We start from the raw sequence: 13,709 nt of genomic DNA, 5'->3' as shown, positions 1-13,709 counted from the left end.
AGCATTTCTGTCATCCTAACAGCAGCAGTCAGGCATTTCCCTGCAGTCTGCATGTGATGTAAGAGGGAATTTTGATTTAATAAAGAAGTTGATACATTCAAGAATGACACACCTGGAGTTCAACAGTATCGCGGTGCATGGAAAAGATATCTTAATGTCATAATGCATTATGCTGAGTGGAGGAATTGCTTTATTCTCAAGTCTCTATTTTTCTGAGTTCCTACAGACAAGAGAAAACGTCTAATTTTTCAAAAACAATTCAGGCTTCAGAACAAAGTGCTTCTTTTAGTGAATTGAGAGTGGGAATGGGCCATGCATAGGCTGCAAATGCACTTAAAATCTATATTCACAGCTGTTAAAATTTGCTCTTTAAAAGCTCTTCCAGGCTGATCACATAAAGAAATACTTGAGGTTGTTACTGTATGGGACATCTACACTGGAAACATAAGGTGGTCTGCTACAAGTGTGAAGCTAGTCAACACCTGCCATAAATACCTGCTGAGAGCTAACATGCACCACACAAGGTTTTGAAGCAGATGAGTGAACCGCTGTCATCAGTGTTGGGGTTGTTTTTAATTAATTTCATTTAATCAGAAGACCTCCTACATCTGCCATAGCATTCCTAGCAAAGAGTAAGGAAACTTGGACTTTGAGTCAGGGCAATATTCACTTTCCTAAACACATACTTATGTATCTTGGTAAGAAGTAAACTTGCTAATAAGAGCTCTTGAATAGAATAGGTTGTGTTAGAAAGACTTTCTGATACTTAGAAACATACAAATTTTCCAGTAATTTATGGCATAGACAGAACGGAATATCCTGGTTTTGACACTTTAAAATTTCAAGAAGAGGTCATAAACAGGCTCTATTTATGTTTATGTTAGACCTGAATAGCCCTGCTTTTAAAGAGTCCTTTTGCTGCAATAGCAAGAGACTTGCATTCCATTGAAAAGCTCTTTAACCAAGGCTGTTGATGGAGCTAAATAAGGAAACAAAGAATTTCTCACTTTAGTCCTTTTTCACGTTTCTTAAGAGATGTTATGAGCAAGAAGGTAGATATTAAGAAAATTTTGAGCATGTCCTGTTATCGAGAGAAATTAATCAGTGTGTAATACACTGCAAAAAAAAATCCCATGTGCTTTGAGGTTGTTCTGGAAAGTGCAAGTAGCACTTGCACTGCTGTGTATTGACATCTACCTGGAATAATGGTTACTTAGGCCACAAAAAATGAAAAAAGTGTTATTTAAACTGATTAGGAATAAAGTTTTTTTTAAAGAATAGAAGAAATACTGGTTGTAATGGAGAGGTCTTGGCTCAGATCATGGCTGCGCTTACTCTTGGCTTATTTTATTGGGATAAATCCATATGTTCTAGGGGGTGAATCTACAGATTTTGTGCTAATTTTAAGAGAAGACTTTCATATAAAGGTACATGAAGACTATTACAAAGGAATCTTTAAATGAAATGGCATTTCCTACACATTGCTAATGAACCAAAAATTCAGAATTAATATTACTGCTTAGGATCTTGTAAAGAAGAGAAGTGGGTACGTTGTTAGGTTTAATTTCATTTTCTGCTTACTACACAGGAGGGTTAGATAACATATGTGGGTGAATGGGAGAAACGATACTGACATGCACAGAAGAAGGCAAAAAATCTTATCTTGTGTGTTTCATTTCAGTTGGGACGGACCCTCCGAAGTCCTTTCATGAAGTTTGTGGCACACGCTGTTTCTTTCACAATCTTCCTTGGACTGTTAGTAGTGAACGCTTCGGATCGGTTTGAAGGAGTAAAAAATCTTCCCAACGAAACCATCACAGATCATCCCAAACAAATATTTAGAGTCAAAACAACTCAGTTCTCGTGGACAGAATTGCTGATCATGAAGTGGGTATTGGGTAAGCAAAAACAAACCATTTAAAGTCCTTGAGGGAAATTAAATTTAACTAACATAGCATGGTAGGCAGGGATATCACAAAGGGGGGGAGGGGAAGGAGAAATAATTTTAAAAAAAGATGAAGTTAAATTTCAGGCTGATTAAGGTATTCTGATTGATTAAAACATAATCAGAAAAGACTTTTATTTTGGTTTTGAAAACATTGAGTAGCTCTCAGCAAATTCCAACTTTGCTGTTTTTTCCATTTTTCTGGAGTAATTTCCAGAAGCTGTGTGTTTGCTGGGGTTTCTTTAAGCACTGAATCTTAAAGAATGTAGTATTCTATGCAGTCACAGTAACTTACAGCTTCTCTGAGTAGGGAAAAAAGTGTCCCCTTTAGGACATGAACAACCAGCCTCTTGCTATGGCATCTTATTATAACTCACAGGACCTTGGTTACCTCATCTGTGAATTGGGTGTGTGTTGCTGTTTGCTTCTTGGAAAAGAACTCTGAGATCAGGTGATGAAAGTTGTTGGATAAATAAGAGCTGGATTTCGTCAAGTTCGTAGTATGAAACTGCTACTGGTGGGATAACTTTTTAAAAAAGAAATGAAGTTGCCTAAAATTTATAAAGCACAGATTCATTTGGATGAACCCTTTGAGTGCAAAACTGTGTCACATGCACAAGTTAAACTGCGTGGGGATTTTTTAGCAGATTCAGATGTATTACTTTTGCTGGCACAATTTATTCCTGGCAGGTCAGCTTCTTTGAACCACTAATCTCAACAAACTCAGAAAGATTTATTGGGAAATTGATCTTATCGACTCTGCAGAATCTTTATCTACCCCTCCTGTATTTATTTTTACTTTTCAACAGGATTTTTATTATTTTCTTGCAGTAGGACAAACAACGTCACGCTTCTATAAGTACTGATGGCATTAAATCCCTCTGAAAAATAGAATAGGGCTGCTCTATCTGATGACTTCCGCCATTTCTTTGTTCCCTGTTCCCACAGTAAGTGAAGTCCCATACAGGATATTAGACCAGGAAAAAAGCCTGAATAGATGCCAGACTGGATAGAGTAAGAGATATTTATAAAATGATATTAAAGCAGTTGGACAAGATGATTAGATTTTAGCCTAGGTATTCTTTTCTCATAGGCAGAAGGTATCTGCCTGCCTGGAGAGTTCCTGAGAGATGAAGAAGAAAACGTTTCATTTAAAAGCAAAGGTTTTCACTTTCCTGGGAGAAGGAAAGTGATTCATTGTACAGATTTCTGAATATAATGAGATTTTCTAATGACTGCCTACATCAGCACTGACAGTCTTCTCCAGCCATTTTGTCTGTCTGCCTACAGTAGAGCTTCAAATAACGTTTCAGCCGTACTAATGTGAAATTTCAGTGCATGTAGAATGTGGGCAGCTGGTCTGGGACTTTGTAATTTATTGGGCCACGTATGGACTGCCAACTTTATCAACTGTCAATGTGTAGAGATCATGTTGGATGCTCAGTTGTTGAGTGCAAGAATTTTGTAGAGATTGCAAGTATACATCTAGAGATGTAAATATAATTAAATGTAATGCTATAGCCAAATATCACAGGCAAAGACAGCAAGAAATGCTTTCTAAAGACAGAAATGTAAATAGATAGTAAGTATATGCTGAAGTGTAGTAAATTTCTTATGTACTAAAAATACATGGCTCTATTTAATCTTGCTTGGTAATGTCTGTAGCTGCTCTCTCCAGTCTCAAAAGCATTGATGATTACCTACATTTCAATTCGTAACACAATCAAAAACTGAAATCTTATTTATTCTCGGTTTTAAAGCACATTCATCCTGTTTTTGTACCTTCTATTTTCTTATTCATACTATGGCAGCAGTGATCAATGCTGATGACACCTTACTTGTTTCAACTATAGCAGGCTGTTTTTGAGTAATTAGTTTACAGGTCCCTGATCTTGATTCTCTTGGAGGGGGAGGAAATTGGCTAAGTTACCTGGTTGTCAACAAAAATATTGCAACAGATGTTCAGAATAGCATTATTTGAGAATAATGTGACACTTTAACATGGCATATTGTGGCCAAGAGTGAGTAAAACCTGTGATAACACCGCCTGCAAATAATGTCTCTGGAGGTATGAAAATTGATAAATATATATATATATATAATTTGTTTTTTTACGGAAAAACTACTGGTGCAAGAACGACAGGCTGCTGTTAGACAAAAAGATCCCATTGCCATATCTAGCTCCCAGCTGTTTATAAGGGAGGCAAGTAATGGAGTAAACTAAGTGGAGACAACAACTTTCAGCCAGGCAAGCACTTTATTCCCCTCCAAAATCCATACCAGAGAGGCTCTATTGTCCATTAGCCTGCAGCTCTGAAATGGCTGTAAAGGATTACCAGATCAGTCAGGTAGTGTTAGTAGCCCATTCAACGTCCCTGTGAAGAGCCAGATAAGCAATAACATTTTTAGATGGGAAAATACTGTTTTGTTCTCACTCCTCTTGGCTACAAATGAGCATTCAAGAGCTGCTGATGGCAAACTCAGTGCAGAGAAATACAGTGATGCTCTCATACAAGAACTTGCCACTTGTCCTTAGAGTGCTGGGCACTGCACATTAGATTCATACACCTCAGGTGTTTGCGCCCCTTGCCTACTTTTACCCTGCATCCGGATCTTCCCACCTCTTGCATGAGGAAGGCTGGGATTTTCTATGTGAGAAATGTGCCCCAAGTGCTCACTAAAAGTAGGGAGGTTCTATTTAGAGAGACAATTTCCCCCTTGTGAAAGCAGCAGAGCAAGCAGTGGAACTCTGGGTGGGCACAATCTGAGCACAACCTTCTCTGCTAATCCTGCAGCCTTGAGAAGGCTCAAAGTAGGTTCTCCAACATTAGCTGTTCATGATTTATGTATCAGGACGGTGGATATAAAAATCTGACAAACTGTTCCTTTTCGTGTCCAGCTGGTGAACAGCACGCCTTGTGTATTTCCATTTTTCTCCTAACCAGGCTGTGCATGTAGCTTGGTTCTCCTTCCCCTCCTGGAACCAGGAGTGCCCATCAAGGTGACATTTCCAATTATCCTCACTGTGGGACAGCAGGCACCTCCAGGAACTGGGAAGCAGAAGCTGCTCATAACCACCTCTCCATCATCAAATTCATGAAACTGACCTCTCCCAGCGCCATCAAGGGCCTCAGAAATACTGCAGTGAAATGCTGTTAGACTCAGGGAAATCTACCTTGGCCTCACTGCATGACACATCTCTGTTCTACATCCCATCTTAAGTTCCGTCCCCTCAATTTTATCTACATTTTCTCTCCTCTGTATTTTTATGTTAGAAGATTTGAATACTCTCCCACAATGTACATATAATTAGCCAGCAGTACTGACCACGTAATTACTGTAACTTTTCTACTTGTCCTGAATAGACATTTTTCTGTATGTATGGATAAAAAATGACTGCCACGTAGTTGGCAAAAAAGAACAATGTAAATTATAGGCCAACAGTGTGATACTTTCACAGAGCGATTCTAATTTTAGTCAGTCTACTCAGTTTTAGACGTGTCTTACTACATTAATCTGTGACTTAGGTATATTAAGTGACCGAGATTAGAAATAAATTTGAGTAGGAGAGTTAATATTTAAACCAGGAAAGACATTTTATGGGCATCAGTGAAGAAGTGCTGTGTTTGGCGATGACGTGCACGCAATATTTCCTGAAGTACTTTTTATACGATGTGCGCACATACTGTGTAGCCTAATGTCTCATGTCTATCAGTTTGAGAATTTATTTTTTTGAGCCAGAAATGTGTTCTTTTAATATTTCATCCTTACTCCAGAACAGTTCCCGAGAAACCAATTCTTTCACTTTCTGCCCCAGGCTATTTATTATTAAATCTCACCACGGTAAATGATGGCTTGCAATGAAGTTCCTGCTTTCACTCAGCCAAGAACCTGTGGACACTGTTGCCTCCCCCTGGCTTTGCTGTGCACTCAGCAGACCACAGTCTTTCTTCCGAGATAGATCTATGTGAAACATAACCTGTGTCGTGGTACAGCTCCTGGGTTCTGCCTGGAGGTCCCAGTGCTACAGATGTTGCAAGCTGGTGGTGCCTGAAATAGAGATAGCTTAGCTTTCCTTTGTCTTCCAAACCCTTACGACTGCTCAAAGACAGATGGCATCTGTTCTTCATCTTGTCAGCCTCGCACTGACTAATTTCCTTCCCTATAACTGACTCCTGACTGCTCCTCTTGGGACCATGTGTGCTTCCAGGAGTCTCTGAAGTAGCTGAGCAAATGCATTTAGATGCCACACCACAAGAACTTCCAGCAAAGAAGATGGAGAAGAGTTCATATAAAGGACATGGTTGCAGGAGGCTGCATGGAAATTGGTCGGCCCTGCTTGTGCTTGATTAAATGTGAATTTTGCTGCTGCTATGGAAACAGGATTGCAGGAAATATTTATAATTACCAGTGGGTAAAATATTCCAACATTTTATCTGTTCTGAAACGTTTTGGCCTTGGAGTCCTGCTACAACTGAATATTGAGCAAGCTGGTGAATCTGACCTGAGCTGTCGGCTCCAGTTCACCCAGTGAAATCATCCCCTTTCCCCAGCACCCCCCAGTACAACATGGATGTCAAAATCCTTGAATTCTCTGGCTTTTAGATTTAGGTGTTTCTCTGGTGTTTAGATTTACTGTAAGTCTACTTTTAGAAAGATCCTAAATTCAGCTTCAAGTCAGGATTTGCAAAGTGGTAAAGCAGGCTTTAATGTCTGGAAATACATTATTTGGTATGTAAAACTTAATGAAAAGGGCGATGCAAGGACAAAACTTTTGTTTTTCTTTTTCTCTGATCAGGCTACATTTACTGCTAGGTCAGATTTCCTTTCACAAAGCTATTTCCATTCTTAAAATGCTCCCAAGCTCTGCATTAAAGGAGGAGAAAAACCCCAGCAGAGTAAGTAGTCGGCCAAGCTTAGCAAGAAGATTTTGAAGAAAGGAAATGTGGCCTTTTTTTTTTTTTCCTTTTTTTTTTTTCCACAAGTAGATCAGCTGTAGGATTTTATAACATCCTCAGTATTTGTGAACTGTGCTTTCACAGATGTCAGCAGAAATGTGTTTTATCAGTGATTAATCTGGTGAAATTTTGAGATGTTAGTGTTGTTTGTGCAAAGGAGTATACTAATGCATGTAATCATTTTAAAGGAAAGCTGACAGTAAGTGTTCTCTTGAGAAAGTCAGTTTAACTGAAGAGTTACTTGCTTCAACCTTAGAAGCCACTGGTAGCTGGGGAGTGGGTCTGTCTGAATGCAAAAAGTGCCTTTGTCTGCTGGTTAAATGTGCTGTGGCATCTCTGTAGGCATGATATGGTCAGAGTGTAAGGAGATCTGGGAAGAGGGCCCACGAGAGTACGTGGTACATCTCTGGAACCTTCTGGACTTTGGGATGCTGTCCATCTTTGTGGCGTCGTTCACTGCCAGGTTCATGGCTTTCCTCAAAGCGACCGAAGCACAACAGTACGTCGATCAGTACGTTCAAGATGATGACCTCAATAATGTCACCCTTCCCCCTGAAGTTGCTTACTTTACTTACGGTAAGATGCTTTTTGCTGTCTAATGCTTCTTGTTCTCTCAAGCTGTTGTGTGCTAGTGCTGAAAGTACCTTTTTTTTGGTGATATTTATGAAAGTTATTTTCAAATTAAAATCATTCTTCTGAGATTTACCCATTCCAGCCATTTTCATAAGCAGCCAAAAAGAACTGAGATCTGACCCTCATCGAGTCTCTGATTTTGCTCTGAGGCTTAGCTCAATCACTTCCTGAAAAATAGCTTGAGCAACAAATTATTGGGACCTGGGAGGATATAATTTAAATTATAGATGATGAACCCACTTCATTTTTCAAATGCAAGAGGAGGGACATGTGAACCAGTGTGAGATCTGGAGCTGCATTTTTAACTGGTGGTGTGCTGTGCATCTGTTACATCCACTGCCTATGTAATAGACGTACAGATAGAAATCACACCCATACAATTCTCCATTTCCAAGAGAACACCTTTATTTCTGAGATCCTATGTGACTTATAAATGCTAATGTTTGGAAATGCAAGCAATAGCATAGCTTTGGTTAACATTATTTTTGATGTTTTTGGTATTCACAAACAAACAGAGCTTTACACTCCCATATAGTGGCTGGACTTGTTGTGTGCCTCTGTAAGCTTGAGATATAACCTTAGATAAAATCTATGGGGACTTTGCTTATGGAAGGCTGCAAGGTCTGTGGGTGTGAGCAGAGTGGAGCACCCTTTGCTCACTAGGCTTGCAAGTCAATGTTCTAGCAATGAGCTTGGACCAGAGGGGCAGATCTGGGCTGGCAGTCTTCATTCACAGTAGACTTACACCATGTGGCACCAGGGAAACGTGCCCTGAGACCACAGCCATGGACATGCTCAGCCTCCTGCTTGCCTCTCTGAAGATAAGCTTCCCTCCTGCTGCTCCAACAAGAAAGAGGAGCTCATGCTGTGGTTTTGCTCTCTCTGGTTTGCTGGTGACCCATATAAAGTGAATTCATGATATAGAAGCGTAAAGGGTCCAGAACAGAATGTCACAAGCAGATCCTGTGAATTCTTTCATCTGCTGCTTTCCCTTGGTACAAATTGCTGGAAATAATGCTGAAGTTTACTGCTGTGTCCTTAGAGATGTCACTTGTTTTGGCTCTGAGTCAATACTTGCATCAAGAAGCTCACTGATGCAGTGACACTTACAAGCTACATTAATATAAATGATCAATTTTTAGTAAACAAACAATGCATAACTGATATCAAAAAGACATTTTTTAAAGTAGAAATGTTAGAGTGGCTATGTTGCCAAAGTTGGTTTCAATTTAAAGATAACACAACAATGATACGTTTAGTGACTGTACCTGCTTTATCTGAACAAATTCAAGCTTCCTTGTCTAAAGTTACGAAGAGAGAGATCTCAGCCTCCCTGTTGTTTCTCTTCCATGTATTGACATAGCGCCATGTATCCAGCTGGAGTTATAGCCAGTTATGTCTGCTCTGTTGTGATTTTGGTTTTCAGTCTCAGGGGCATCAGCTGGAAAAAGGACAGCACAGTTGATGCTGCAATAGGAAATCAAAACTCCCAAACTTTTTTTAAGTCTTTTATTTGTTGTGTGACTGGTAAATCTCAGTGACTCGCTCATTTCTCATCATTTCCATGACAAAAATGAAACTATTTCTTGCCCATCCTTGTAAAGAATGCTGAAGACTTCAGTGACCAGTTGTTCCAAGCCCTTTTTTTCCCTTAACTCCTGGTCAGAATCAAGATGAAGCCCTAAAAAGGAATCATTTATCATCATAACATCCACCTGCCACTTTTCATTAATAATGTCTAATGTCCATGTATTGTTTTAGCCAGGAACAAGTGGCTTCCCTCGGATCCTCAGATCATTTCAGAAGGACTGTATGCAATAGCTGTGGTACTCAGCTTCTCCCGCATTGCTTACATTCTTCCAGCCAACGAAAGCTTCGGGCCCCTGCAGATCTCTTTGGGAAGGACTGTGAAGGATATCTTCAAGTTCATGGTCATCTTCATCATGGTGTTCCTGGCCTTCATGATTGGAATGTTCAACCTTTACTCTTACTACCTTGGTGCAAAATACAACCCTGCATTTACAACGTGAGTACTTAAGGAAAAAAGGGCTGCTCTTGTAGGGCTCTGTTCATTCTGGTTTATTGCTGCTGCTAACTCTGTCCAGGTAGCTGGGATGCTGCTGAAAATTCTTCAGCTGTTAGTCGGGTGCTTGGCTAAAAGCAGAGAGGTGTCTGCACAGTGGGTGATTCCATATGCAAACAAAAGTCCATCTCTGCAGCGTACCTTTGTGTTCTCTATTCTTCCTGTGATTCCACCAAACCTAAACCTCCCTTCCTCTTAGCTGCTCCCTCCCTACTTCTTGCTGGGCTTCCCACACTGGGGGCTTTCCATCCCACACACCCACCTGTGAGGGAAGAAGAAAGCTCGGTGTGATGCTTTCCCCCTGCTGTGATCTGACATCAAGGCAGTCTCACCACACTTGTAAAGCCTGAGATGAGGAGCAGACAGCAGCTGGCATTGGATGTGTCATTTCTCTAATGTGTCATACAGCTAGCCTCAGCTCGTAGCTCCCCTAAGAAAAACGACCTTATTGGCATCATTTCTGCTCTGTGAGTGGCTGTGTCCTTCCAAAGACAGGAGCCAGTCTTACTACACTGCTCTCTTGTGCAACACATACTTTGTCCCACAACGTTTAAATTTTCTGATTGAACCAAACGTGCCTTCTGAACCTTTCTGTAACTCAGGACACACATTAATGGAAGGATTTATGAGGGCAGATGCAATTACATTTATCTGTGCTTGGTAGTAAGAGAGAAGAAAATTGAGTGTGGGATGTGACTTGGTTCCTGTTGGAAGAGAAGATGTCCTTGAAGCACAAGAGTTAATGTGAAGTTGAGTCGATGCTGTCCCTGACTGCAGCAGTTGTGGTGTCCTCCAGGCAGTCATCAGAGCACCCGTTACAGATTCCAGTCTCTGATGCAAAAGTGATAACTGTCTAATTAACACACACAGCACAAGTGGATCTCTGGGTCTTTTGATGGAAATAACGAGCAAACATTGCCTGGAATGGTGACTGCTCACCGGAGGAAAGATTGCTTGAGTGCCTGAGGGCTGTCTGAGCTGAGGAGAGTCCTGTCAAAAGGCACTGCTTGTCCTCCTTAATGTCAGCCTTGTGATCACTGATCCTGGTGGGACTTCATGGAGTTACAAAGCAAATTTTCCATGAAAATGAATTTTCCTTCTAATAGTTTGGAAAAGACTTAAAATAAGCCTGATTTCCTCTGATTATATAAACATGCAGAAGCGTTAAAGGATGATGAGTGAAAATGAGCCCTTCATCGCACGAAACAAAGAGTGTAAATTAACATTCATCCTCAAAATCCTTCTCAGATGTCTTATTCAACAAACCAGAAACCTGCAGTCCTACACAGTTTTGGCAAGCTAGGAATGGTACACTGGCAAAGGGGCTAACCCTCACGACATTTCCCTGTTTGCATTTCTTGAGCAGCCTGTGAACCGTCCTGAGCATGGTGCTTTCCTGCTGCCATTCACTTATTTGTGACAAGGGGGGAAGTCTCAATGTGTTGTCAGAATTTGCCGAGGCAAAGAGAAATGCTCACTTTGCTGAACTCGTAAGCATTTTGTGATTTCACTGACTTCTCTGAATGCACCTCATAGCAGACGTCGCAAATTCCAATGCGTGAAATTTTACAGAAATTAAATTTCCTACTCAAAACGATGGCTGTTTTACTATGGAACCTGAGTTGGATATCACTTGGCTAATTGTGACAGAAGAAAAAACCTGCTGGATTTGCACGTTAATCAGACTGGCCGGTTCCAAAGGGCACTGAATTGACAGCTCCCTCTGAACATTGCAGTGGATATCTCTAGTGATACCCTCACAGACAAGGAGCTGCTCACGGAAATAACATTGGATTTCAAACAACCACAGCTCCCCAGGACAGTGCGTAGGAAGAGAAAAAAAATGAATATTTGTCCAGGTATCATTGAGAGGGAATTGAATGCTTACATCTAATAATAATCCATGAATGCTGGTGTAGCTTGCACTTTTGGAATCCCCTTCATTTTGCTTTCTGCAGAGCAGGCACACAGCACCCCAGTGGCCTCTGAACCATGTTATCATGCAGTTTCTGTCAGTTCTTCAATTTTAATGCTCTTGATGCAAAGGAAATGAAAATGCAGCGTGCTTTTCCTCACGCTGTTAAACACTGAGATTATTTAGCTAACTGTGGTATACTTCCAAATTTTTCTTTTTCAGTTCTTCAGTGCTGAAAAGTTGACAGCTTTCAGGACTCTTGCGGCCGACCCCAGCACTGTTTATGTGTTTATTGTATGCTGTGTACAGAACACAGCTCTCCAAACAGCCCGTAATTATGAACATGCTATGCAAACAGAATTGAAATGGAGGCAAGACTGATTGTGTTCGTCTTGCTTTTTGCATCGCAAATCAGGCTGAAGGCTGCAGCATGAGGGTTTCTGTCTGCTTCTCCCCAAGGGGAACTGTGACTCACTGCTCAGTGCCAATGTTACTTAAAGGCTTGGAGGCTTTTTTCTTCTTATTTTGCTCTGTCAAAATATGATATTTTTGTGGATTATATTGACTGCATTGCTTTTCTGGCAATGTTAAAGCTCTACCAATCAATTTAAGGAAATAACTCAGTCTGAAAGGATGCCTTAAGCTTTCTTAAAGGGGAGGATGCAAGACTGACATGAAATCATGTCCTCGCTGTGATCTTTCTTGATGAACAGCACACAGCTGCTTAGAGAAGCAAGGAAAATCTGAAACTAGATGATTGCCTGTGGTCTGTTTTCTTCCTTAATGCAAAATCTTTGTTTAACTTCATCAAGACTGCCTATTGAAGCAAAATTCTTTCTGTTCCTGCTACAATTGCTGGCCCTTCTGCAGTGAGGAGAGCACAGCATACCCATGCCAGCAAGCAGCACCACTCAATTTGTCCCTGCCAGCTCCCCCTGCTCTCCAGAGTGGTTAAGATGGACAGGACTCTTGATCTCTTCCCTCATTTGTTTACCTTTGGGAAGGATAAAGCACTCTGTGTCCTTGCAGGAGGGGGGCAAACAGCATAGTTGATGCTGACGAGACGTATCAACGTCTTGGAAATTTCAAAAAGTTTGCTCCAACTGTCCTCATCTCGTGTTTTAGTGAGACACTTTCAAAAAGAAAAGTATATGTTTCCTGTGACCTGTGCCAAATCTTTTGCGAATTGGTAGTAGTGAGAGGGGAGGAACCATCCAAGTTTGGTACAGGCTGCCCAGAAAAGCTGTGGATTCCCCATTCCCCAGGCTGGAGAGCTGTTGGTTGGCAACCCTGCCCATGGCTGGAGGCTTGGATCTTTAAGGTCTCCGCCAACGTAAGCCATTCTGTGTTTCTCTGATGCATCCTCGTCAGAAGGTGGGGATGATCTAGTACCAGGTCCCTTCAGAATCATTTCCTCCACAAGTGAGAGTGCTGTGTCTGTCTGCAGGCATTGCTGAGCGTTGTGTTGGGATGCCAGTTCTCCTGCCACCCTCCTGCTCCCATACCCATTCTTCTTCCACTTGATGCTAGGATTAAGGACTTTGGACATTTGCAGAGGAGCATGATGGCTGTGCTGGAGCCCTCAGCTTCTCGGGGTGCCCAGGGCCAGCCAGTAATTTACTTTTCAAGGAGAACCTGACACCTCTCCAGAACAAAGGTTAATGCTTAAACTGCAGAAAAGGAGCGGAATTGACATGTTGTGTTAAAAACCACCGGCAGGGTGGAAAACTAAGGGAACCTTTCCAAATTAAAAAAGGGAGGTTAATAGCAGGGTGCAGCTGGGATCCAGGCTGGTGGTTATGGTTTTTATTAGTTTGATAAGTGACTGATGACAGGTTTCAAAGCCAGTGGTTTTTGGTGTTGTACAAGTTCTTTAACTAGAAATACAATGTCTAATAGAATAGGAGCTAAGCAGGTTTCTAACATAAAAGTGAAGGATATCTGACACATTAATGTCAGCTGTCCTTTGCTGCGTGTGATGGGAGGAGACGAGAGCAGAGTGAGGAGAGGAAATACCCACCAAGTAGAAAAGAGGTGGTGCTTTTTTGCAGCAGTCATAGCTCGTCCCACAGGTAAATCTCTGCGTAATATCCCAGCCTCATTGCAAAACAGCGAGGAGGTGCAAGCAATAATTTATCTGAGTAAAATGAAGACTGAATAGAAAGCCACGTTTCA

At 41.2% G+C, this 13,709-nt stretch overlaps 1 protein-coding gene across 1 annotated transcript in view; it reads left to right on the top strand.

The window, feature by feature from the left end:
* TRPC7 (transient receptor potential cation channel subfamily C member 7) overlaps positions 1 to 13,709 on the top strand; it is a 62,554-nt gene that overhangs the window by 38,002 nt on the left and 10,843 nt on the right. The window contains exons 5-7 of the mRNA XM_042881800.1: positions 1,682 to 1,898; positions 7,246 to 7,479; positions 9,298 to 9,562. Of these exons, the coding sequence (XP_042737734.1) occupies positions 1,682 to 1,898; positions 7,246 to 7,479; positions 9,298 to 9,562 (716 nt within the window). The remainder of the gene's footprint in view (positions 1 to 1,681; positions 1,899 to 7,245; positions 7,480 to 9,297; positions 9,563 to 13,709) is intronic.

The sequence above is a fragment of the Lagopus leucura genome, unplaced genomic scaffold, assembly GCF_019238085.1.
Source record: "Lagopus leucura isolate 7727_CA_CO unplaced genomic scaffold, USGS_WTPT01 Super-Scaffold_100030, whole genome shotgun sequence".
Lineage (NCBI taxonomy): Eukaryota > Metazoa > Chordata > Aves > Galliformes > Phasianidae > Lagopus > Lagopus leucura.
Note: the sequence above shows the minus strand (reverse complement) of the source record. Positions and strands in the feature narration are given on the sequence as shown.